Consider the following 25996-nt stretch of genomic DNA (forward strand, 5'->3'; position numbering starts at 1 on the left):
GTGGAGAGAGGACAGCTAGCCGGACACCACAGCTCTCACCGTCACCTTTGACACCTGGGCCTACTCTGCACCCGCCCTGCCGCGTCTGACTCCCGGTGACGGAGAGCCACGGCGAGTGGTGGGTCCGGGGAGCCCAGGTGGTGGGTCCCCCGGGTGCTCGAGCCCCTGCGTGTGAAGAATGTGGACGGAGGTCAGCTGGCAGCCATCCGGGGCTCCCCACCGGGTCGGGCAGAGAGTCCATTTAATCGTCATGGCAACCGGGCAGGCAGCAGGTGTCCCCATTTTATAGATGAGCAAACAGAGGTAGAAAGCGATGAATAAATCTGCACAATACCGAGTGGACGAGAGGGGGACCCGACGCAGGGAATGCCATCCGGGCACGGTGCCTGGGACCGATGGAACGTTCGGTCGGACCCCCCCCCCCCGCCCGGCACACGCATGTGCCCATGTGTGTGCACGCGCACCACAGCAGGTGAGCAGGGAGCAGGGCTGCTGCCGGGCTCCCTCGTGAGCATCTTTTCTTTCCTCTAGGGGGGATCTCAAGGGTTACGCGGCACCACCCGGCCCCGTGTCCTGCCATCACGGGGAAAAAGGCAAGTGATCTCACACAGCCTGCCAGCCAGCGCCTACAGCGACCGCTTGTGGGGCCCCCAGACGCGCCTCAGCGGGCACGAGGAGGGGTGAGTGGACCCCCGCCAGCAGCGAGCGACGGGGAAGGTTTGGGGGACGGGGCACAGCCAGGTGCGCAACTCACTTCGGGGGCATTGGAAGGTCGGGAGGTGCGGGCAATGCGCAGTGAGGCCAGCGGGGCCTGGGCCGCGCCCCCGGGAGTGGCTTCCCTGGACCCTTTCCCGGAGGCCACAGTTCTAGATCCCCTGGGGCTGCCCTCTGTCCAAGCCACGTGAAAAGGCTACCCAGCTCCCCGAGGTCCCACAAGGTCCTATGTGCTAAGGGCACTTTGCTTCCCTCACCGGTGGCTGTCCCTCTGGGCACCGGTGTCCGAATGCTAATCTCATCCCGCTCGGGGTGGCGATCGATGAGTTTCTGAGGCGCTCAGGCCGGCCGGAGCTCCCCGTGCGAAGCAGTGGGTGCTGTTGCTGCCCCACCCAACCCCCCTCTCCAGGCCTCGGCACCACCCCTGGCCATGAGCTGCTAGGAGCCCAGAGGCTGCTGCGGCTCTGGAAGGGGTTCAGGGCTCTGGGGTACAGCTCAGGCCTGGAGCCCCCACGGGACAAGTCCTCTGTGCAGGACAGCTCACACCCGAAGTCTCGCGGGCTGGGTCCTCCCTGCGGGACAGCTCAAAGTCTGGACCCCCGTGGGACAGGTTAATGTCCCAACATCCTAGCTTAGCCACCTCCCTCGTCCCGTCTCCCTCTCCCCCATTCCCATGGGAATGAGTAAGGTTGCCACGACACAACCCAGACCAGGGGCTTAAACAACAGAACACCTTTTCCGCACCATCTAGAGGCTGAAGTCCGAGCTCGGGTGCTGATGGGATTGGCTTCTGAGAAGGCCTCCTCCTTGGCTCGCAGATGGCTGCCTTCCCTCTGTGTCCTCACACGGCCGTTTCTCTGGGCGTCCTAATCGTCTTCCTATAAGCACACTGGTCAGGTTGGAGTAGTGCCACCCTAATGTTTTCATTGTGCCCTAATCACCTCTTTCAAGACCTTGTCTCCAGATACGGTCACATGCTGGGGTCCTGGGATTTGAGACTTCAGCATGTGAGTTTGGGGAACATAACTCACCTCCTAATGCTCGGTGATTCGCCTCCCCACCAATCACCTTCACAAACTCCGCCTCGGGCTGTGCTTCTGGGGAACCCAGCCTGAGACAGGACCCAGCCAGCGTCCCGCTCCTCCAAGTCAGAAGGTGGGACAGGTGTACCTTCCGCTCACAGGCGGCCTCACGCGGAACGGGCTCTAAGCCGCTGGCACCCCGGAGGCTGAGCTGGAACAGGCGTGTGGGCCCCGGACAGGCCTGACCCGTTCTTTTGACTATTTCAAAATGATCGTTGTCCTATGGAAACCAATTTGGCAGTAAATTTCATACAAGTAAATAAAGAAAACGTTAAAAAAAATAACCTCTGTCCACAACGTGCCCATGTGTCCTTTTCTTAATTGGAGAGTCAGATTTTCTCGGATAATCGGGGCCATCTAACAAGAAACACGGTCTGCACGTACATTTGGTTGACAGGCACAGTTTCTTACTCCTGGGGACCCAGCGGAACGGAGTGATCATAAATTGCGAGAATGGGAAGAAACTGCTGTGCAGCTCTAACCCCGGCCTCTTCCTCGGGCCGGCTGGGGGGGGGCGGCTCTGCAGGGGGGTGGGGGTGGGGGGCTCTCCGGCTGTGTGCTGCTCAGCCAAGGTCGACGGGAGCGGGTCTCCGGGTGGCTCCCAGCCCACAGCCGACGACACGTGGGGCAACAAATGGTTTAATTAACCTCACGGCTTTCCCATCTGTGAAGCAGAGCTCAGAACGCTCGCCACCGGAGGCCACGAAGACAGGTGCATCTGTGTTTGAAAACTCTCCGCGCCTGGGGTGGGAAATGCCAGTGCTCAGTCGTCATGCTGAGCGAGAAAGGAGACAGCTCAGACCTGCAGGGACAATCGGCATGTCTCCCCTTGTCCCTGGGGCCACGGCCCCGGTGGGAGGACGCACTGGATGGAAACCACGCGCCCGAGTGTTAGAGAGCCACATGCTGCTTCCCTACACGGAGCACAGACTCTGTGCGGGCGCCACCCCATCCCCAAAGCGATGGCTTAGACTCGTGTCCTGCTGTGTTTGTTGTCCTTCTTCTTTTTTTTTTTTATTTTTTTAAAAGAAACTTTATATTTTTTTTAAGTTTATTTATTTTTGAGACAGAGAGAGACAGAGCATGAACGGGGGAGGGGCAGAGAGAGAGGGAGACACAGAATCGGAAACAGGCTCCAGGCTCTGAGCTGTCAGCCCAGAGCCCGACGCGGGGCTCGAACTCACGGACCGCGAGATCGTGATCTGAGCCGAAGTCGGGCGCTTAACCGACTGAGCCCCCCAGGCGCCCCTGTTGTCCTGCTTCTTTAGGGGCGTCTTCTTCTCAAAGGCAGGAGGGGCTCAGGTGGGATCCAGCTTCGCATCTAAGACCAAGCCACTGCTAATTTTTCTTAATTAAGGAATATTTGGGGGCGCCTGGGTGGCTCAGTAGGTTAAGCATCCGACTTCGGCTCAGGTCATGATCTCTCAGTTCTGGGTTCGAGCCCCACGTCAGGATCTGTGCTGACAGCTCGGAGCCCAGAGCCTGCTTCGGATTCTGTGTCTCCCTCTCTCTCTGCCCCACCCCTGCCCATGCTGTCTCTCTCTCTTTCTCTTTCTCTCTCTGTCTCAAAAATAAATAAACATCAAATAAAAATAAATCAAGGAATCTTTGACAAATAAAAACTCTATATAGTTAAGGCATACGATTTTATTTTGATAGTCATATACACTGTGAAATAAAAAGTCACAGTTGAGCTAACGAACCGATCTGTCACCTCAAATAACTCTCCTTCTCTTCTTCCTTGTGAGAACACTTGAAACTTACCTTCTTAACAAATTTCAAGTATACAGCATTGTCCTCTGTAATCACGTTGTCATACATTATGTCTCCAGAACTCAGGGCGCCGGGGTGGCTCAGTCGGTTAAGCGCCCAACTCTTGATTTCAGCTCAGCTCGTGATCTCACAGTTCATGAGATCAAGCCCCACGTTGGGCTCTGCACTGACGGCACGGAGCCTGCTTGGGATCCTCTCTCTCTCCCCCTCCCTGCCCCTCCCCCGCTCGCATACACGAGCTATATCTCCCCCCTCCCTCAAAATATATAAATTAACATTTTTTTAAAAAGTCTCCAGAACTCACTCATGTTGCCTAACTGAAACTCAGTACCCTTGGCCAACACCTGCTCGTATCTGCCTCCCCGCAGCCCAGCCCCGGGAGCCACCGTGGCGCTCTTTGCTATGCAGGGTCCACACGCATATTGGCCTGTCTGCACCTGCTCATCTCAGGGAGAACACTGACCTCGAGGTTCATCCACACTCTCAGAAATGGCAGGCTTTCCTTCCTCGCCAGGCTGGATGATACGCCAGCATATGCATAAACCACATCGTTATCCATTCGTCCTTCAGTGAGCACTCAGGCTGTTTCCAGATCTCGGCTATTGTGAATAAAGCTGCAATAAATAGGGAGACGTAGATTGCTCTCTGAAGTCCTGATTTCACTGTCTTTTTTTTTTTATGTTTTTTCATTTCTGAGAGACATAGAAAGAGAGATCATGAGCGAGGGAGGGGCAGAGAGAGAGGGAGACACAGAATCAGAAGCAGGCTCCAGGCTCTGAGCAGTCAGCACAGAGCCCGACGCGAGGCTCTAACTCACAAACCGCGAGATCATGACCCGAGCTGAAGTCGGATGTTTAACCGACTGAGCCACCCAGGAGCCCCATGGTTTCCTTTTCCTCTGGATATGTACCCAGCCGTGAGATGGCTGGATCATCAAGTCGTTGTATTTTTAATTCTTTGAGGAACCTCCACGCTGGTTTCCAGAAGTTACATTCCCACCAGCAGCAAAGGCTTCTCTTTTCTCCAGGTCCTCGGCAACACGTTGTCTGTTGTCTTGCCGGTAATAGGCGTTCTAACCCGTGAGGAGTGATGCCCACAGGTGAGCAGGAGGGCGCTGAGTGAGTTGTGGCGGACCCAGCTCCAGCAGGTGGCGGGTCGCAGCAGGCTGCGGACGTGGGGCAGCGTCTCTGTGCGGCCACGTCAGCCGAGGCTGCAGGCGTCCCCGGTGGAGGCGGGGGCTGTCCGGGTGCACAGTGCTGAAGGCCGCCGGGGTCCCTGTACTCCTGTTACACGCGGACGGACGCGGTGGCCAGGGGGCCCCTCCGGCTGCACGCGGTGGCGACAGGGCCCGAGTCTGAGGTATGGGCGTGTGCAGGGTAGGGTAGCTCTGGAGCAGGGGTGGGGGCGTGGGTGGGGGCTCCGGCCCGGGGGGTGGCTCATTCCCTCTCCGCAGTGGGGCCGGACCAGCAGCCCTGTGGCCCGGGTGCTGCACTGGCTGAGCCCGCGGGAGTCTGTGGGGTGACGAGGGCTGCCCTTCTTCCACGGGAGGTCGTGCCAAGGGGATCCCTCTCGGGGCTGCGGTGCGCCAGGCTGGGGACCCCGGGGGTGGAGGCGAAAGCTTGCTCCGCTACAGGCTGTCCCGGGCTCCTGTGCCCTCTGGGTTTCTGCAGCTTCTTGATGGCAGCCTGGGGCCTCCCAGAGCTGTTTCCGTCAGTCCCAAGTTGTTCACTCGCGGGGGCGGGAGGGTGTTGCGGGGACAAGCCCCCGGCCTGCCGGCCTGCGGTCGTCGCCTTGCTCCTTCCCTTCGAGGCGGCTTCTTTCTTTTTTTTTTTTTCAACGTTTATTTATTTTTGGGACAGAGAGAGACAGAGCATGAACGGGGGAGGGGCAGAGAGAGGGGGAGACACAGAATCGGAAACAGGCTCCAGGCTCCGAGCCATCAGCCCAGAGCCTGATGTGGGGCTCGAACTCACAGACCGCGAGATCGTGACCTGGCTGAAGTCGGACGCTTAACCGACTGCGCCACCCAGGCACCCCATGACGGCTTCCTTCTTAAAGGAGTAGCTTGTCTATGTGCTTAGCAGTGACTAGCTAGTGTGGCAACTCACTTATTTGGGGATAGACTCGAGATTGTGTGAGGGGCCCTGCTCCTGCCACTTGATTATTCAGGCCAGGAAAGACAGATGCAGCTGAAGAAACTTTTGGAGGATGAATCTCAGGATTCAAGGTCCTGGGTTTGCCGTGTCCACGGCGCAGAGCCGACGGGTTCGCTCCCAGACCCAAGCACCACTGAGCTGCAGTCTAGGCAGGACGCTCTCCGGGCTCCAGGGTGGCTGGTTGGCTCCCGGAGGCGGTATCCTCTCCGGCCGGCCCTCCGAGGCATGTGCCCGGGGGCGGGGGAGGGGTGGTCAGCACCCAAGGCCGGGCCTCTGGCGGCCAGAGTCCACTGTAGGATCTGTCTGTGCCCACGGAGGAGGCCATCGACCAGCCGTCACAGAGGGCCTGGGAAGACGGGCTCCCGCCCGCTGTGCTGGCTGCAGGGGGCAGGGGCCAGGGGCAGGAACAGACCACTGAGGTCAGAACCAACGGGGAGAGGTGTCTGGAGCGGCATGAAAGCCGGGCCACCAACAAGGCTTCGGCCAAAGGTTTCAGCCAAGAAGCACTGAAACCAGCTCCCAGCGGGGCACAGTGCTTCCGAAATGAAAAATATCAAGTCCTAGTTCTTTAAGGCCTGGTCCGAACCTCAGCCGGGAGCCCGCGCAGGGCCCAGGAACCCGCCCACCCTTGGTCCCTGGCACCAACGTCTGCTCGGGGCCCAGCGGTGCCCCCTCCCCGGCAGCCCCCTCCCGCTGGCGACGGACGGTGTGGGCACAGCCCCTCCCCACGGGCCGCGTGGCCTGTCCCGTGGGGACGTCTTCACATAGCTCAGACTCCCCGGCTGGCTTGGGGGCCTGGCGTGAACCCGCCAGGGAGTAGCGATGCAGACGGCCACCGTCACCGGGGTCCCTCGCTGCCAGCGCGTGGGTGTGAAGTGGGTCCCCGCCGGCTTGTCGTGAGGCACACACGCCCAGCAGCAGCCACTGGTTACAACAAAGAAGCAGGTGCCCTTGCCGGTCCCCGGTCGACCTTCCTGCGGCCTCGGGGGTGGCGAGAGCCAGCGCCCTTAAGAGCAGCAAGGCCATGGGCCCAGGATGCAGGCTGGGGGTGGGGGGTGGTGCTTGGGGCCCGGCTTCCCGAGTTTACAGGGGCCTCCTGTGGGCCAGGGCTTGTCCCGATACCCCATGCTGCCCGGGGCCGGTGCGGGCCCTCCCGGGGCACCGGCCTGCCCACCTCGACCCGCCTCAAATTGAACTCTTCAAACAAACAGCACCTTTTATGCATACTTAGTGCGGTGCTTTCAAATTCTGAAGGCACGACGGGACGCATACTCAGCGAAGTCTTCCCCTCCGCTTCCGCCCCCCCCGCAGAGCCAGCAGTGTGGCCCTTGTGCACGTGTAACCCTGGCATTAATGAGCAAATAGGAAAAAAGGCAAATGAGCGTGAAGGGGCACACCTGCGGTCTCACCCCTTTTATTCGTGCGCTTCTGTTATTCGGGCAACACCGAGCTCAGGAGATTCCCTCCCCATCGCACAGTGGCTCATAACAGTCACGGGCATACAGGTCGGGCCCGGGAGCCACCACTGAACACAATGCCGCCGTGCACGTGGGCACGTGGACCTGCGGGGGTGGGGGGGCGGTGCGGGAGGGGCCGCCCACATGTGCCTTTGCAGGCAGATGCGGCGGCAGGGTTCGGGCGTGACGGCATGGCCCGGGCTCTGACTGTCCCTGGCCCCGTGGTCTGGGACGGTGCTGAGGGCCCTGCAGGAAAAACAGCCGGTGCGGGCGTTCCGACAGAGGGACGTTAGTGCGGGGAACTGGCCACCCGGGTGCCGGGGCCGCCGAGGCAGGTGGCTTGGAGGGACAGGCAAGCCAGGCGATCCCGGCAGCAGGAGCTGCTCTCGGCCACGGAGGCTGTGCCCCTGCCCGGCCGTTAGGGCTGGGAGGCCATTGGTCCTGGAAGCGCCACGGAGGGGTCACCTGAACGGGACAGGGACGCGCTCCTAGTGGCCGCTGACTCAACTCAAGCGGGACGAGCTGGTCCTCTCCCCTCTCCCTCCCTGCAGGCTGTCCCACGCGGCTGGCCGGCAGTGCGCTTGGGAAGTGAGTTTGCAGCCACTGACCCCTAGAAAACACGTGGGCGAAAAGCGGGGAGGGAGAGAATGTGCCGGGCTGTGGAAACCACATCCTTGCTACACTGTTGACCTTGGCATGAGTGCGGATGGTCCTGTAGGCTCCGATCCTGCACGTTCCAATCCCCCGAGGCCGCCTGGGCCTGTGCAGGCCTGAACGCGCCACCCCCGCCCCCTGCCTTCCTCTGCCGCCTGCCCCCACCAGGCTCCTCTGGCTTCATCATCTGCGCTGAGTCAGCCGCTCCTTGTTCCGGGGTCCTTAGTCAACATCCAGTGACTTGGCCAACCTGGTGGGCAAGAGCAGTTCGATCTTTGACGCTTTGCTAGGACCGGGCGTATGCAGCCCTTTACCCCAGATTCATTTCTGGGGACGGTGGGGATCAATGCTGTAGCTGGAAGTCCCCTGCAGTCACCAGGGTGCCAAATGCAGCGGGGGCCGTGGGAGAGGGAATGGGGACGAGGGGCTATCGGGTGTCAGGCCATCTCGGGCTCCTCTCGGGGAGGAAAGGGGACGGGGCAGCCCAGCACCTCTGTGACGAGACACGCAGGGCCAGCCCCAGAGAAGCTCCCCAGGGCCCCGGAGGTGACTTTCTTCCTCCACGTGGGAATGTCGGAGAACGTGTTGGCCGGCCCTGTAGACTCGGGGCTGATCCCTGCATTACTTTGCTGGGGCTGCTGTACCGAGGCGCCACAGAGTAGTACGGACAACAGAACGTCGTCGTTTCAGTTCTGGAGGGGCTGGACGGCCAAAGCCAAGGGGCCGGCGAAGCTGGTTCTTTCCGAGGGTGGGGAGGGAGATCTGTCCCCGGCCCTCCCCCCGGCTCCTGCTGGTTCGCTGGCTTCTTTGGCGTTCTGGGGCTGGTAGGTGACGCCCCACCCCAATCTCTGCCTGAATCTTCACGTGGTGTTCTTGTACGTGTCTGTGTCCAAATTTCCCAGCGGTCGTATTGGATCAGGGCCACCCCTCTCCAGTATGACCCCTCTTAACTAATTACATCTGCAACGACCCGGTTTCCAGACCAGGTCACATTCTGAGATACAAAGGGCCAAGTCTTCAACACATGAAGGCTTTAGGGGAGAAGCAATTCAAAAACTGCAACCAACCCCCTTGGTACGCAAGGAGTGTCTCCAAGTAAAAACAAAAACAGGTTCAGTGACCATGATGTGAAAGACAGGCCAAGAACGGGCATAAGGAATTCTCTAGAAAGCAAATGCCTGTGATCACAAAACACAGGGAGGACGGCCCTACCTGACCAGTGGTTAAATACAAACCACGACACCTCCACACCATGCTCTCCCTGTCGAACTGGTGAGCTTCATATAGCGGACAGTCCTCAGGGCTGGCCACGCTTCCAGCCGACACGCAGGCAACGTCAGAGGTCATTGTCAGCATGAATGTCCCCCCTGAAAATGTCCCTTTGACCCAGCACGTCTATTTCTGGTCACCTGACTTAGGGAAAGATCCCACAACATGGGGAAATATCGATGCACAAAAATGTTCCTCTCAGGGTAATTAAAAATAAATAGAAGCAAACCAAAGATAGCAAAAGGGATTTTGGTATACTCATGGGAGAGGGTATTATACGCTCATTACAAATCACATTGAAAAAGAACATCAATGGCCTTGGGAAATACCCACGTGACAATGTTAAGTGACGGGAGCAAGCTGCACATGCACGTACTGTATCAGAATTGCACCCAAGGTTTCATTTACAGAGGTGAGAACAAGAGGGACCCATGTTGTTGGAAGAAGATATTTTATTCCGTACTAGAGAAAGGGGCACGACACCACGTGGGGCCACATGGGGAAGCACCAGGCCCGGGTCGGGAGGCAGAAGCAAGGGGAAGGCTGGGTTTTCTGCAGGAAAGACAAGGCAGGGGAGCCAGCCTAGGACGGGCCAGTTTGAGCCATTCTGGCAGGTTCTGAGCCGCAGAGGCGGTCTCTTGTTGCCCGGTACGTGCCCCGGGGTTGATCCCGGGTGGGGGCATCAGGGGCGCCCGGTGTGTGGGAGCCCTGGCCATCTCTGGCAGCTGGCTAACCCGGGGAGGGCCGCCTGTCCCCAGCCAGGGAGGCCACAGACACCAGGACAGCAAGATTGCAGAAAATACAGAAGCGTAGTTAAAACCGTCGGCCCTGTAGACAGAGCTAAACCCCAAGCGAGCAGAAACCCACACTCAAAGAAGACACACTCGTGCACACACACGCACGTGTGCACACACTCACACGCATACATGCCCGCATATGCACACATGCACACACACACACACACACACACACACACACACGCAGCCTTAATTCTGTTTTTACAATGTGCAGAAACAGGTAGGACTGGAAGGAAACATTCCAAAAGGGTTGATAGTGTTCACTGTGTGGTGAGTTGAGCGTATTTTCTTCCCTCTGCTTCTTATAATTTTCTTTATTTTCAAATTCCGTGTGAATGACTCTGCATTGTTCTTAAAGTCAGGCTAAAAGGGTTGAAGGCACTTTCGTGGCTGCCCCCTCCATGGCCTCAGTGGGCCTCTGAGCACGGGCCCCGAGCCTCCCCTCCGGCCACCAGGCCTCCCCCGCCCCCCTCCTCCCCCCCCACCCCCCCCCCCCCACCGCGGTCCTCGCTCAAGCAGCTGTGACTCAGCGTGCTGGCATCTCAGCCCCCAGGAGGGAAGGAAGCACAGGAGTGGAGGGCGAGATGTGAGCCGTGAAATGGAAAGGAGGAACCGCGCCTGGATCGTGCTGGTGACTAATTATCAGCTCTTCTGTATATAACGTCGCGGGCCCTGCGGAGCGAGCGCCCGGGACAGCACGCTCCACGCTCACAGGGGACGGGTGCCACCTGCGTCCCTCTCCTGCCCTTGGGGCGTGAGGATCTGGCCAGGGGTTGGCCACCACCCTTGGCCAGAGAGTTTGGGGCGCAGTCAGGGAAGCCAGGACCCCAGAGTCCATGCCCCTTTGTCAGAATGCCAACCAGAGTGGCCACATCCTCTGACGGTCCCAGGGTGTGACTGTCCCCCAGCTTGGGTGACCGGGAGTCCTGGTTTCAGCATTAAAGCCCTGCGTCCCCCCCATCCTGGACAAACAGGGATGGCTAGTCACGGACTCCCAGGGGCCCAACCCTCCCTTCAGGGTCCCGAGCCCTGAGAGCAGGGGGGGAAGGGAAGGGGGGAGAAGGGGAGGGGAAGAGGGGCAGAGGTGAGTTTGGGGGTGAAGACAGTCACTCTGGGAGGATGTCCCGAGGTGACCCAGGTACCTCCCGTTTCCAGACCCTGCCTCCATTCAGCTGTGACCTTCAAGAGGTCAGTTCATGTGTAGAGGAGTCAAACCTTCTATTAACATTTTTTCAGGTACTTTAAACCACAGTCATTACACGGGGGTGCTTTAGAAATTATGGCGGAATACACTTTTGCTAATCGATTTTGTTCACTGCATCTATGCAAGGTCTACACGCATAGGCAAACATGTAATAAAAACTACGAGGCTAGACAATTTTTCACGCAGAACTGGGAGAACCAGACATCTAAACGACCCCCTTCGCCTCGAGGCTTTTCGGGGATGGCTCGGAGCGGGCCAGCGTCACCCGCACACAGGCTCAGCTATCGCGGGGCTGATGGCTCCCTGCCTGACCAAGTGCTCTCCGGAATGTTCCACACTTAAGCAGGGATGTGGGAAGGAGGAGCCCGCCAAGCCAGACTTCAGGGCCTGTGCCCGACAGTTCCCGATGGCGCCTCCTACTTCTCCCGGAATCGGCTTTTAGGCTCTGCCTCTTGGGACCTGGCCTTTGTGTGTGCACGTCGGCCCGGGTGGGTGCGCAGGCTGAGCCTCCGACTTTGGCACAGGTCACGGTCTCACAGTTTGTGAGTTCGAGCCCCGCGTCGGGCCGGGCGCTGTTAGCGCAGAGCCTGCTTTGGATCTTCTGTCCCCTTCTCTCTCTCTCTGCCCCTCCCCCCTTGGTTCTCTCTAAATAAATAAATAAACTTTAAAAGGAAAAGGGGGGGCCCCCACGGCTCACATTCCAAAATGACCATGTTCCCCGCCTTCCTCGGGGCACAGGAAGAACACCTCCTGGCAGCCCAGAGGCCGGAGCAGGGTCCCGACAGTGCCACGTGGCACCCAGGCCCTTGCCCTACGGCCTCAGTTTCCCAAAGAGGGTGAGAGAGGCTACCGTCTCATCCTCTTTGTCCGCAGGCAACGGCTGCTTTCATCAAGGCCACCGGGTCCCGGCGACACCACCTGCACAGCCGGCTCCCGACTCAGCCAGCCCTTCCCGACAGGAGCCCCGTAACCCACGGTGCCGAGCAGGCGGGCGCAGGCTCGGCTTCAGGGGAGCCCCCACCCCCTGCCAGTCTGCGGTCCCCGCCCGTCGAAGGGGCCGCGGTGTCCGCACGGTGCCGGCTGGACCTCCTCTCTCTTCAGTCTTGCCCGCTCCCCTCAGGGGCAGAACAAGGCGCCGCCTCAGAGGACACATGCTTTAATCTAGAAGACTGATCTTTTACTCGGGCCTCTGCCAGCCGCCGTGTGCCCGGGACGACGTGCGGCAGTTTTCGGAACGGCGGCGAGTCTGTGGTTGTGCGGCGGCCGGGTTTGAAGTGGCCGTCAGCGGGGGAAGCACTGAGGGTGAAACTGGTTTCCTGTCCTGGAACATTTGGGGATTTTGATCACACTCCCGGCCTCTGACAGCCTCCGGGGCCTTTGGAATATTCCGGCACGGCTGCCAGGTCCTAAGGCTCGTCTGTTGCCGTGTGTGGTTCTGGGACCCTCTGGAGGGGTTGAGGGCCGATCAGGGCCTTGAGCCACAGAGGCACCGAGGGGAGGGCCTCGGGTGTGAGTGGCAGGGCGTCTGTGAGGCGCAGGCCACATGCAGGAGCAAGGCTAGTGCGTGTTTTGGGCTCCCCTGGAGGCACTCTAGGGCAGGGTCCACATTCCTGTCCCGGTGGGGGCTCTTTCTCTCCTCTGCAGATGGGACTCCTTCAGCTGCCTGGAGGACGGGGTCCTGGCCGCGGCTCCCCAAGGCCTGCAAGGTGGTCCAGCTTCAAGACCCCAGAGGAACAACAGCCCCTTCCTCCCCATGTCCAGGGATGGCCCCGAGGCTCCTGCTGGTCAGCCGCCCCCTGGGCCAGTGCACCTGCCGGGAGACGGTGCTACTTTGGCCAACCTGGGGTTGCCGTGCGGGTCTCTGGGGTCCTTGGGGGCTGGTTCTGAGACGGGCTGCCTCCAGAACCACCCAGAGTCGGACTACTCCTGCTCCCGAAGGAACAGAGGGTGCTGCTGAGGTCAGGAGGGTGTCACACGGGTCCAACAGCCATTACCAGCTCCCTCCGCCCCCATCGACAGCCCCAGAAAACAGAAGCAGTAGGTGCATCTGAGTGCAGGGCTGGGCCTCGGACCAGTCTCTGCCACTGCGGTCGTGGACTGGGCAAGTCCCCTGCTGCTGGGACTGTCACCTCGTCCTAGCCGAGAGCGTTAAACTCTGAAGTCTGCACTCTGCCCACAGGCTGTGCTGCCACCGCCCAAGTCTGGCCTGTTTGTGTCTGACCCCTGGCCAAGAATGGTTTTAACATTTTATTTAGTTAGTTATTTTTAAAGTTTATTTATTTATTTTGAGAGGGGCAGAGAGAGGGAGGGAGACACAGAATCCAAAGCAGGCTCCGAGCTGTCAGCACAGAGCCCGACGCAGGGCTCCGACCCACCAACCGTGAGATCGTGAGCTGAGCCAAAGTCAGATGCTCAACCGACCGAGCCACGCGGGTGCCCCGGTTTTAATATTCGTAAGTGCCTGGAGTGGGGGGAGGGGAAGACGACCTGTGGAGGTCACACCAAAGTCAAATTTCAGGTCCATAAATAAAGTTTCAAGTGGCACGGCCACGCCCACTTGTCCACGTCGTGTCCCCTGTGACTTTTGCAACAGAGAGGATGCAGCGGAGACCGCCGGCCACAGAGCCTAAATATTTACTCTCTGGCCCTTTCCAGAAACAGTTCGCAGAGCCCTGGGCTAGATCGATGCACCCCACGCCTCCGTCACCCACCGGCCACGGCAGAAGTTCAGCCAGGCCGGTCCACGACGCGCCTGGCGCTTTCTGTCCAGCCAGCCCGGGGCTAACGGCCCTCCTCACCAGTCTCGGCCACAAGAGATGACATCCTTCCGTCGAGGTTTTGATGCTCTACGCTTTTTGCTAATGTGCAGGAAGATCCACACGGGACTTGAAAAGCTGACGCTGCGTCCGATCCCTGCCGCCCCGCACGGCGCCCCGTGGCCCGCTGATCTTAAGGCCTCTTCCGCCGGATCCTGGGCTTCTGTGGCCCTGATGCCCACCGTCTGCCTGTGGTCACATCCGTCATCGGCCTAGCAGATGTCCAGCCTTGTGGGGTCGGAGCCGGGACGCTGTGCAAGCAGGAGGGCCTCACCCTCTTCCCCGAGCTCTGGCTGACGGGAGCGTGAGCCGCGTGGGGGCAGGTGGGGGCAGGAAGTTTGCTCTGCCGATGAATCAGTGGGGCCGAGCCTGGGCTTCTGGGGTCATGTTTCGGTTGGTGTGGGGCCAGACTTTTCCAACTTCCCACCTGGGTCCTGGGGGCAGGGGGCGGCCCGTGGTCCCAGCCATAGAGCCGGTGGGGGGCGGGGGCGCGGGGTGCCGGAAGTACTTTGGTGGGAGATGGCTGGGGTGGGTGTGAGCCACGTGGAGGTGGTGGGGGATCCGTGTGTGGTCCTCAGCCCCCGCTAGGACTCAGACCACCTGAGCCCTCGTCTCACCACTCCTGCCTGTCTGTCGTAAGGGGCCAGAGAGTTCTGCGGACTCCACTTTCCCCCAAAACCAACAGTGGACGATGCTCCCAGAGGGGAAGGATGACCCGGGGAGGGACGGCTCTCCTTCGCACTCGACGTGGCCCGGGTGCCACGGGACCGTGGGACGAGGAGATCCCACGTCAGGAACATTCCGCTTGGTTTCCATCTTGGCCCAGACGGCGGAGTGCAGACGTCAGAGCGTCGAGGACGGAGCCAGGTGGCACCATCGTTCCTGGCAGGGGACTCCACCCGCAGCAGGCCAGGAAGCAGAGGCGAACAGAACGAGCCGCGTCAGAGGCAGGCGGCGGCCCACACCTCCGAAGCCGTCTGCCTCGGGAGTTGGGATTCACACACGTCCTCTGGCAGTGCCGTTGGACCAATAGCCTCCCACGGGCCTCCCGGACAGAGGCGCTCACTCCCTGTCCCTGGCAGGCCTGCCTAGAACGTTCTCTGGGCTTCCCACTCTGCTATCTCCCGGCCCAACTCAGCTCCAAGGTGGACACGGGCGACTGGCCCTCGGACGACTGAGCGGGACACCAGCTGGAAACCTCTGGACCGTGGAGGCCCCACATAGTCCACCTGAGGCTGGCCCGCCACTCACCAGGCATTTTCAGCCCTGGGGAAGCTTCCAGGATGTGGAAGGCAGAGGAACACCTGTCAGGAAGCGGCACCTGTCTTCCAGACAGGTGGAGAGGAGTCCGGGCAGACTGGGATGGCAGGATGTCAGCAGACCCTCGAGAGGGGTCCCCTGGAGGCTGGAGACCCAAGGGGAGCAAGCAGGAGGGTGAGGGTCAGGGCTGCTTCCTGAAAGAGGAAGGGGGCAGATATAAGAAGGGAGAGCCTGGCCTGGAGGGGCTCCAGGCGGAGGGGAGCTTTCTAGCAGGAGAAAGAAAGGGAAAGCCCCCCACACACTCACAGGCTTGTGATCAGACCTGAGTGTTTCCTGATTTAAATGCCCCAGTTACCCGCATGGCCACCACTTGGTTCCCACGGGCCCACGGGGTTGACCACCTGTGCCCCCCACTACCACCACCACTCAGGCCATCTGTTACTTAAACCTCTGCTCCTGCTGTGGAAAAAGAAACAAGGAACCGCCTTCCCCCAGCCAGCCCCAGACAGCTCATGTCAACTCCAGAGGGCCCGCAGAACTCTGTCATAGGCGTGACGGCAGACGTGGTCCTCAGAGCCCCAGGCAGGAAGCAAGCTTTTTTACCGACGTCATCCTAGGCAACTCGCAGAATCGTCTCCCAGAAACAGGGGACGTGGGCCCAGCAGGGTGAGCCAATGGCCTGAATGAGGTCCCAGGGGCCCGGGCGGCCCAGCACCTTCCCCTGCCGCTGGACCTGGGACCTACGGGGGTCCTCGTGGGTTCAGTCCCACATCCCGCAGCCCCCCGGCCAGAAGGTGGCCTGATCGCTACAGGAGCCACTTTGAAGAGGACGAGGGCTCGCAAGCAGGGGAGGCTCTGGTGGGGGCTGGGGCCCAGGAGCGTGTCCGTCCAGGTCTGAGGGACCCCGGGCGTCCAGCAATTAGGAAGCAAGCTGTCCGTGCCCATGTAGCGACTTTCAGGACCGCCGGGGGCCCACACGTGCGGGAGGCTGTGGTGTAAATGTCACCAGAAGGGAGGCCAGCCTGCCGGTGCCCGCGTGGCCTTCCCGCGGGTGCCTGCGCTCAGGGCAAGGGGGCCGGGGGGCAGCCAGAGAGCACGGCCACACAGCGATTTGTGGCACCGTTCATCTGTTTGTCGTGTGGATTCAGGCAAAGCTGTTAGAGAGGGCCTACTGTGCGCTGGCATGTCCCATGAGGTCCTTCTAGGCCTCGATTCGGCTGAGGCTCCAGAGAGGTTCCGGAGCCCAGAGCCAACGATGAGCCGGCACCAGTTACCAGGTGTGGAACACCTGCCAATCCTCACGGCAAAACTACCCCTGCTGTGGCCACGCCTCGCTGTGGAGAGGCGCACACCGTGGGCTCCACGCGGCCCCCCCTTCCACACATAAGAGAACCGGGGCCTGGAGAGGGTAAACAGGGGGTCAGGCGTCTAGTGAGACGCTGAGTGTAAAATGCAGACCTTCCGCGCCCAGGCAGGGCCTCTCTCTCTCTCTCTCTCTCTGTCTCACCGATGACCGCTTCTCCGGCAAAGGCCCTGTGAGAACCTGGAGCCCAGAAACGCTCCCTTTCAGACCAAACCTCCCATGTGGGCTGGTGGTCAGCCTGCGGGCCAGGACTGAGGCCCGGCTGGGATGCCTGTGGCTCAGAATGACCACGCCTGCCTCCTCCTGGCGTTGGTGTCGGGCCAGGGGCTCCTGCTGTCCTCCTTTCCCCAGGTGCCCTGGCTTCTAGAACATTCAGGCCGGCGGGGACAATAGGGGAGGGCTGCTTTGTGCCGGGAGCCACAGGCCAGGCTTCCTCCTTCCACGGTGTAGAGAGAGCACAGCATGTGCTTTGAAGGGCACTGATGTGTACAGAGCACTTAAAGGAAAACCTCTGACTATTTTCTCAATGGAAGAGCAAATATTGACGTCTTATAAACTGAAGGGCAGGTTGGAGTGTGTGCGGATCCCGACTTTGGGGCGCTGCCACTGCGGCTCCGTGGGGAGCCGGCGGGAAAACAGACGCTGGCGGCTTGGCCGCTGGGCCAGAAGGACCGGAAGAAATGCCCCCTCGGTTGGGGGCGCAGGGCTGGGCGCCCCGGTCTCCAAAGGGAGGGGAGGGGAGGGGCGGGCGGCTGGTCCGCTCAGCCCCTCCTGCCGGCTCTTCCGTCTGGAAAGCCAGAAGCGGGGTGGGGAGGGGCGTCCTCCCATTTCTGGGGTGCCTTTGCTGGGCCTGGGGGAGCCCCTGCTAGGCTCCTCTCTCCCCCCCAGCCCCGTCCCCACTTGCACATGACAGCCGACAGCCCGGCCACGTGGACAGCGTGACCATCGGCCGACTGCCCGCCGGCCGATGCGGACCGGTTACTAGAACAAAACAACACAAAGGCCAACTTCAGCCCGGAGAGCAGAAAGAGGGCAGCGGAAGGGAGGCCGTGGGCGGGGACGCCCTGCCTGCAGAGAACGGCTCCCTCCCGACGAGCCCGGGGCGCCGGGGGCCAGGTGGGCTGCCGGGCCCGGGAGGCTCTGCCCTGCTGGCCTGAGGACACAGGGCTGCCGGCGAGTGTGCGGGTCGGGGGGGTCGGCCCACTCCCGAGCGGAGGATCCGGTTCAGGGACCGAACTCCAGGAGCGCCGGCTAGCCTGGAGGTCTCCCGCAAGGCCCAACCTGCCCCGTACGTCCTTCTGCCCAGAGCTCAGGCTGTCTTCCGTTCCGAGCCCGCTGCAATCCCGCTGCACTGTTCTGGACGCTTCTGCCGCCAGTCCCCGTCAGCTCTGTGCCTGCCTCTCGACCGTCTGCGTGGAGAAAGGCCCAGAGCTGCGTGGGACGGCTGCTGGAAACATCCAGAACAGCGCGGCAGGATTGTAGTGCAGGTCAGGAAGGAGAGCGACGGCAGCGACAGACAGATTTAGTGTTCAGAGTCAGTCCTCACCAGCCCTTGACCTCGGGAGTGACCCTGTTTCCTGAGGCCGTGATTCCGAGACGGTGCTGGAGGGTGTCCCCGGGCTGCAGGGACCCCGGACCCGTGTCCCCACAGCGCAGCAGCAGGTGTCTCTCCCTTGGGCGGAGCCCTCGGACGGGAAGGGAGAGAGCCGGCCTCCCAGCCACCCAGGTGGTCCTGCTGCAAGGCAGAACGCCCCACAGGCCCTTCCACGGGGAGGGGCTCCCCGCTCCAAGGGCCGCCCACAAGGGTGACATCGCAGTGGCCAAGAGGAGAGGGGCTGCTGTGTCCCACACCCCACAGTGTGACCCCCAGGGTGAGCTCGGGCTGTGCGACAGGGTTTTTCTCCATATGTCCCCCAGCTTGCCTCCGCCCCCCCCCCCAGCCCGCACCTGCCGCGCCCCGGGGTTGTTTGCCAGTGGCCGGTCCAAAGCGTCGGGACTGTGCACTTCCCGGCCCGGGTGACGGTTGAGGGCAAACGTGGCCGGGAGGTAGGCCCTGGCATTGTTGTCCTCAGCTCCTGACGCATCCTTCCACCTGGACCCCTCACTGCTGTCTCACTGTCACCCTCCCGGGTGGCTACTCGTGGCCCCTGGATATTCTGTTCTTCCGTGGCCATCAAGTCCAGGCCAGAGCGCTGGGGTTCTGACTGCACGGGGTCGGGGGGGCAGGAAGAGAGGAGAGGGTCCTCGTGCTGTGCTAGAAGCGGTCAAATCTCGCCAAGTGCCCTGTCGATTGAAGCCAGTGCTGATCCGAACGTGGAAAGCAACCACACCCATGGTGCGTGTGTGCCCACGTGTGAGTGTAAGCGTGTGCGCACGTGCTCACACTCACCTGCATTTGTGCGTGCACGTGTGGGTGTGGGAGCGTGTTCACGTGAGTGTGTCTTTAAGGAAGAACAGAACATCCCGGCAGGCTGGCCTCTTCCAGGGCAGTCAGGGTCCCATGGTGGCTCTCATCCACAGGCGTCTGGAAGGGCACCCCGGGTCCCCGTGACCTCCGAGCCCAGCTCCCCACACTCCCGGGAGGAGCCCTGGACGCGTGTCCCGTGTCCACGAACCGCCCCGGGAAGCCAAGGAGGGCCGGGTGGCGCGGCTCCAGGCGGAGGCCAGTGCGGGGGGGGGGGGGGGGTCCCGCCCCAGCCCTGCGGGATGCCGTGTGGAGGCTGCCCCATCCCCTGCCCCTATTCGCCCTGGGGTGGGTCCATCTGGCCTGACTTCCTCCCACGCTGCCAGCGCCACTCCAGGCAAATAGCCCTGCCCGGAGCCCAAGGACCCCAGGCACCCTCTGGCTGGGGACGTGGGGCAGGAGGTGGCCTGGCAGGCGACGCCTGAGGCCCCGCGGCGCGCGACTGACCTTGCCAGGGGCTGCGGGGGGGCGGGGCTGGCCCCTCTTGACCTCCGGGGAGCCCCACATGCCACGCTGGCCGCCCTTTAAAAAGCAGTTGATTATCTCAGATGCCAGGCCCGCTGGAGCCCTCTGCCCGCCACCCTCCCCCCTGCCACCCCCGTGCTGGACCACAGAGCTGCCGGCTGAGGACGGTGGCCGCCGCTCAGAGAGCTGGAAGCTTTTGATTTGCGTCAGTGCCGAGCTGGCCAGGAGGAGCCTTCACGCCGGGCGCCTGGCAGCCTCATAGGGTGACGGTGACATCACAGCTCTTGGTCACCAGCCCTGCGGAGCCAGGGGAGTCCCGGGGGAGAGGCAGGAGGCACGCTGGCCCGGGTGCTGCCCGCTGAGCTGGCATTCCGGTCTCCCCAGGAGCGGGGCGGCTCAGGCCATGGGGTTTCTAGAAGCAGTTTCCATGATGCAAGCATCCTGGGGTCGGGCCCCAGGAGGAGGGAGCAGAAGTGCATTCTCTCCCGCAGCGGGCTCCCCACAGCCACCAGAGGCCTCTGGCTAATTGAGGGACTTGGCAGGAGCCCCGGCCGCCACGGCGAACCTGCAATTTCACGGAGATGAAAGCCTCCCCCGAGGACCCCCCTGAAAAACACAGGGACTAAAGCCCATGGAGGAAACGTCTGCTTCCCGATACCTTCTCTTTGGTGTCCCGTCGAGGCTCCAGCCCGAGCCGGGTTCGGATTGAGCTATGTGACCCCACTGCCTCTCGCGCCTCCCCCGTGTGACCTTCCCAGCCCTTCCTTATCACCACCCCTGCCGCTCTGGGGCAGGAAAGTGTGAGTCACCTCACAGATCCGACACTGTATCCTTGCAAAGGGCCTGCTGCAAAGGTGTCCCCCGACGTCCCCCTCGGAGCTAAAACCCTGTGGCCTCCTGTCACCTTCCAGGGCGCTCCCTGGAAGGTGCCCCCCCCCGCCACAAGCCTCCCACGAGGGACCACCCGCGGCGGCTCGAATCCCCCTTCCCACAGCTCTGGCCTGCCCACACTCTCTTTTCCTCAGCCCAACGCCCTGGGCATGTGCCTCAGTTTACCTGCTCAGAAAGCTTCCTCCTCCAAGCACCAGACCAGGAAGGACCCATGTTCACCCAGAGCTCACCCACTGGCCTCAGGGCCACCACTTTTTCCAGCGCATGCTGTCCTGTGCTGCCCTCGGCCCCAGGTGGGAGATCTTGTCCCCCCAGCCATGCCGCGGCTGCCTGGAGGCCAGACCCCGTGCGCTGTCCGTGACACAGACTGCGGGGCTGGGTCCCGAGCACAAGGACACGAGTCTTCCTTATCACGTGGGTCCCCGCGGCCTTGTCCTCGCTTACAAGGAGCACGGTCACAGTCTGCTCTCCTCTGAAAATCCAAGAATCTGGGCGTCTCAGTCGGTTAAGAGTCCAACTCTTGGTTTCAACTCAGGTCATGATCTTGTGGTTTTGTGAGTTTGAGCCCCGTGTCGGGCTCTGTGCTTGTACCTGTTTCTGGGGCAGCCGTAACAGATCAACGCACTGGGAGGCTAAAATCACGCGTGGGCAGGGCCAGTTCCTTCTGAGGGTTCCGGGGAGGGGGTCCTCTCCCAGCCTCGGGGCCTTGCTGACAGCCCTCGGTGCTCCCACACATCCCTCCGGCCTCCGCCTTTTCCCGGTGAGTCTGTGTGTGCTTTTTTCTGTCGCTGGGTTATGTCCCCTCCCCACCGGCCAGGATGGTCTCATCTTGACCCTAATCACGCCCGCCAAGACTCTTGTTGCACGAAGGTCACATTCACAGGGCTGGGTGGACATCTCTCCTGGGGCCACGGTTCAGCCCACGAGGCCAGGTGAGCAGGAGGAACAAGTCCCCTGTCCTGATTATGAGCTCACCTAACTGGCCTAAGCTGGTGTCTCGGGACCAGATCAAGACACCGAGGCCAGGGGATGTGGCTGGCCCAGGGCAAGCTCGGTTGGGGCAGGGCCAGGACAAGAACCTGGGCGGCTGTTCCCCCCACTCCTGGGGGCTCAGGTATGATAGGGGGGGGCTGTCCTGGCCCCATCAAGCACCTCAGACCCTAAGAGTCCTTTCCTCTCCCTGCTGCCCTTCCCCCACTTGCCCTGTGACCTGTGGGTAGCTCTACATCACGAAGGTCTGCCTCGGTAAAGGACAGCAGCCGCCCTGGCTCTTCCTGGCCACGGGACTGGCCACCCCGGGCATGGAACCTGACAGCTGAGCCACTCAGGACAGAACCACACATCACGAGGCCTGGCGGGACCATCCGCTGTCACCGTGACTCATCTATGGCAGGCAGGAACCGCGGATGGAGAGCCCGTGAGCTCGTCCGCCACGCTGAGGGCCACAGTCCGGGCGACTCAGAGCAGGGGCAGGGCCCAGGAGCAGGACCAATTGCCCTTCCCCCCAAGCCCCTCTAGGCTGCTAGCTGGGTCGGTGCCCCACTTCTCCAGGGTGAGGCCTCCAAAGTCTGAACGGGCGAGGCCGCTGCTGCCTGACCCCAGACCAGAGCCGGTGACTCATGGTGGAGGCCTCCCGGGAGGGCTGACGGGAGGCATCTGGCCACAAATACTTGCACACGTGCTAAGCTTGCAGCCCTACAATGGAGTGGGTGGGGAAGGCCTTGGGGTCGGTGCCCACGCCCTGGAACCAGTGGGGGTGCCTGGCTCGGCAGGGGGTGCCCGGGCTGGCTGTGAAAGACCAGACCGGGACGCCCGCCACCCAGGAGGGGCCCGGATGTGGTCCCCTCTCCCTCCCGGTGTGGGAAGGAGGCCTGCCGCCCCGGTCTTGGTGCCATTGGCAGGACAGGCAGGGCTGTCCCTGGGGACAGATGGACACACGCTCTCCCCAGGCCTCTGAGGAGTCCGGGGAGCAGATCTCAGCAACAGGAGCCCCCAGGCACCCCCAGGAGAGCAGAGGGAAACCGGAGCAGACACCCCAGATTCCCAGGCGGACAGTATCTGAGTTTCTGGCTCGGGGAGGGGTAGCCCCTTCTTCCCCAAAGGCCACGTTTCTAGTTGCTGGTGAGCAGTGGGCGGGGGGGGGGGGGGGCTCTCGGGCAGCGGTCTCGGGCTCACCAGTTTGTCGTGTAGGGGAGTGCCTGGTGGCCCCTGGGGCACCCAGCACGCTCTGTGCTCGTTCTCAGGGGTACCTGTGGGACACCGGGGGCTGAGGGGCCTGGGCGGTCTCTGTGGGGAGTTGTTCTCTGCCTTCCGGCCGCTGCTGGCTGAGTTCTGAGACGACTTTCCCAGAGAACTCCCGGGCCAGAGACAGACCCACCGGGCCTTTAACTCCGGCGGGAGGTTAAACCCGTCCACGGGGGCTCTGCCACGGCCACGGGCCTCATCCGGAACTACTCCCAGATCCCCCCGCTCAGGACCCTGTCTCCAGGGACAGCTCCTTATGAAGCTCCAGCTGGCAGGGTCGTGTTGCTTCGGTGGAGAGGAGCAGGAGAAGCCTCGCCCCGTGGGGTTGGCTGGACAGGCGGAGAGGGCCACCGGGTACAGGCTCCGGCCTGCCGCGGCCATCACGCATGTCCAAAATCACCGGCCAGGGAGCGAGTGGCAGGCCGGCTGCACGGGACCCGGCTCTGTGTGGGAGGGTCGCACGGCCTCCACAGCTCCCTCAGACGCCGCCCTTCGCTCCGGAAACTCCTCTGGCCTCACTCAGCCCGCGGACGCTCGGTCAAGCTCCACGGAGCCGGACGCTGCTCCCGCAGTGGCTGCCGCACCCCGTGACCAGGCTTCTGTCCAGTGGCTGACCTTTGCACTTTGAGAGGGGGTGGGGGACTGTCCTTGAAGGTGTCCCCAGCACGTGTCACAGGGCTGTGCACCTGTCCACAAGGAAGGAGCTGGCCCTGGCCACACGGACGCCATCCCGCTGTGCTGGGCCCTGTGTGCCCCATCTCACCTGATCCCCCAGCCCCTCGTGGAAGGGGTTCTCCCTGAGATTCAGGTGGGGAGTTCCAGGCTCTGCCAGGTGTAACGGCCTCCGGTGACTCACGGTGGGGAGCGGGTCCCGATGCGCACGGGGCTCCTGTCACTGTCGTAACAAAGATCACCCACACGGATTTAGTCCCGTACAGTCTCCTGGGCCCGAGGTCCTACAGGGTCTCACTGAGCTAAAGGCAAGGTGCGGGTGGCACTGGTTCCTTCTGGAGGCTGCAGGAGACAATCAGTTTCCTGGTCTTTTCCAGCTTCTAGAGGTCTCCGCACCCCTTGGCCTGTGGCCCCCCCGCTCCATTCACAGCCAGCCTCTCTCTGACACAGACCCTCCTTGGCCACAGAAGGTAACACATTCCCAGTTTCCAGAATCAGGACGTGGACAGCTTTGGGGCCACTACTCGGCCCATGCTGTCTCAGCTGACCCGCAGGCACACACGTGCATCTGGCCTGGCCAAGGACACAGAGGTTCCTCCTTGCGCGTCCCGACCCCCCGCTTGCCTTGTCCACGGCGCCAGGCCCAGGGTAGCCCCGGGAGGATCGGATGGCTGGGACACAAGCTGCCCATTGTGAGTCGGTGGGTGGATCCCGCAGGGCCCGGCTTGCCCGAGGCCGGCATCCTCCTGCCCTGGTAAACAGGCCTTTGTTCGGGCAGCCGGGTCCCCACCCTGCCCTGTGCTGGCCAAGACCAGACTCGGAGTCTGGCTCCCCTGCCTGCCCGCCGGGTGACACGCTGTCACTCGGTCACCCTGACATCGATGCCTTGAGCCCTCAGCAACTTCTGAGAGCAGGAAGCTCAGCTCAGGAGGCTCTGGGGCGGGGTGAGCAAAGCCTTCTGGGAGCACTTATCGTAAAGCGTCAATCCGTACCGAGGAGAAAACCATATGTGAATGAATTTTGCTTTAAGTAAAAACATGAGATTCTGGGGACATGGTGACTTTGTCGTGGGTACTTGGGACCTCTCCCTCTGGGGCATTAATTCATGACCTCCACGGTGGGGGATGTGCTCAAGGAAAGGGAGCCACCCCCAAATGCTACACGGGTCTGGTGGCCAGCAGGTGCCGGGGCTCTCGGTTGGTGCTGTCACTGTCGTCACCAAGGAGAGAAAGAGGAAGGAGAGGGAGGGGAGGCTTGGCGGCAGGGGTCTTGGGGAGGGTAACAATTACATCGAGGGTCAGACCTGGAAGGAAACCAACAGGGCCTGGTGGCCGGGGAAGAGGCCTGGAGCCCAGAGGAAGGGGAACAGAGCCCTGACCCCGGGTCAGCCCCTCTCCCGTCTGCATGGGCTCCACGGCCTCACCTGTTTGGTGAGGCCGGTTTTCAGCCTTTCCTGAGACCGCACCTCCTCCAGGAGCCAGAGGCCCTACTCTGATAAGTCCGTTGTCCCCGAGGCTCAGGAATGAGGACCCTCTAGGAAAGAGCCAGGCCCAGATAAATGACAAAGTCCCACATGTGAAAGAGCGTGTCCCACTCCTGCAGACCCCCAGATGGGCTGGGCTGGACGGCCCCCTCTAGGCCGCCATCCAGACTCCAGGGGACAGGAGAGGCTGAGGACTGGGCTTGGTGACCCTGTGCCAAGGGCTGGCTCTCCTTCGAGAGTCATGACCGCTGACGACAGAGCCAGAGGCCTGGTGGCAGGAGAGGGAAAAACAGGAGCTCCTCAGGGAGCACAGACCTGGGTGGGGCAGGGGGAGCAAAGGGGAAGAGGGGCAGGAAGGGAAGTCAGCGGAGAGAGAGGCCTTAGCCCAGAGGAGAGAGGAGCGGCTTGGCACCTCCCTACCCAGCGCTGTTGGGGGAGGCGCGGTACCCCCACCAAGAGGGGTCTGTCTTTCCCGCCACCCCCCCCAACCGCCCAGCAGGGCCTCCCAGCACCCCGGGGGCAGCCGGGGCAGGCTCCAGGGGCCACTCTGGATCTCCCCCAGGCGTGGGCAAATCCGCGTTGCACCCAGGCCTGATTCCAACAGGCTCCCTCCCACCTGCTCGCCACCTCAGCTTCTGGAATTGGACTCCGCTCCGTCTGGCTGAGGCCCTGCCTGTCTCCTAGGCCCCCGGGGCCCCCTGGGGCAGGCTGTGTCCCTGAACTCAGCCCAGATGCCCCAGACACAGGTGCTGCCAGATGCTTTGCTGGGGGCTTTGTACGGGTGCCGCTGGGACCGCATGTGAGGCGCCTGGCACGCCACGAGGCTGGCGTCTCTCAGAATAGGCAGGAAGCAGATGGCCCGCTTATGGGAGAAAAGAGGCTTGTTCATGAAAAGAGCATTTTCGGAGGTGCTGCCAGGGTTGAGGGAAACCACCAGAGCCGCCGCAGCATCAGTGGACCTGTGAGGGCGGCAGCTGTGACCACCCCCAGGCCGAAGGGGTCTGGGAAGGATGCTTGTTACCGAGCGAGGGCCAGGGCCTCAGGCCTGATGGCAGCTCCTCTCCTCACGGGGGGTGAAGGAGAAAACGTAGCCCTCCCCACACGCTTTCCTCCGTATGACGTCCTCTACTCTTCCTGCTTGGCCGAAAGTCCCGGCCGGAAGCTAGAGGGTGAGGGAGTCAGGTGGGCAAAGTCACCCACCCGCTGGGCAGCTCCCTGGGGCAGAGCGTGGG

At 61.9% G+C, this 25996-nt stretch overlaps 1 protein-coding gene across 6 annotated transcripts; it reads right to left on the reverse strand.

Moving 5' to 3' along the window:
* Window positions 1-13402: 13402 nt before the first annotated feature.
* LOC109503275 (proline-rich receptor-like protein kinase PERK2) lies at window positions 13403-25323 on the reverse strand. 6 transcript variants are annotated; one of them, XM_045036537.1, is made up of 5 exons: window positions 20531-25323; window positions 19457-19531; window positions 18935-19069; window positions 18493-18828; window positions 13405-15376 (listed from the first exon to the last, which is right to left on the reverse strand). In XM_045036537.1, the coding sequence occupies exon 1, from the start codon at window positions 22988-22990 to the stop codon at window positions 22061-22063; it is 930 nt and encodes a 309-aa protein (XP_044892472.1). In that variant the 5' UTR covers window positions 22991-25323; the 3' UTR covers window positions 13405-15376; window positions 18493-18828; window positions 18935-19069; window positions 19457-19531; window positions 20531-22060. The 6 variants fall into 6 exon arrangements, 5 of the variants coding, with proteins under 5 accessions (XP_044892475.1, XP_044892473.1, XP_044892474.1 ...); XM_045036538.1 differs by having other exon boundaries at window positions 13404-15376; window positions 18493-19069; XM_045036536.1 differs by lacking the exon at window positions 18493-18828 and having other exon boundaries at window positions 13408-15376.
* Between the last annotated feature and the right edge of the window lie 673 nt (window positions 25324-25996).

This window comes from Felis catus, chromosome C2, assembly GCF_018350175.1.
Source record: "Felis catus isolate Fca126 chromosome C2, F.catus_Fca126_mat1.0, whole genome shotgun sequence".
Classification (NCBI taxonomy): Eukaryota; Metazoa; Chordata; class Mammalia; order Carnivora; family Felidae; genus Felis; species Felis catus.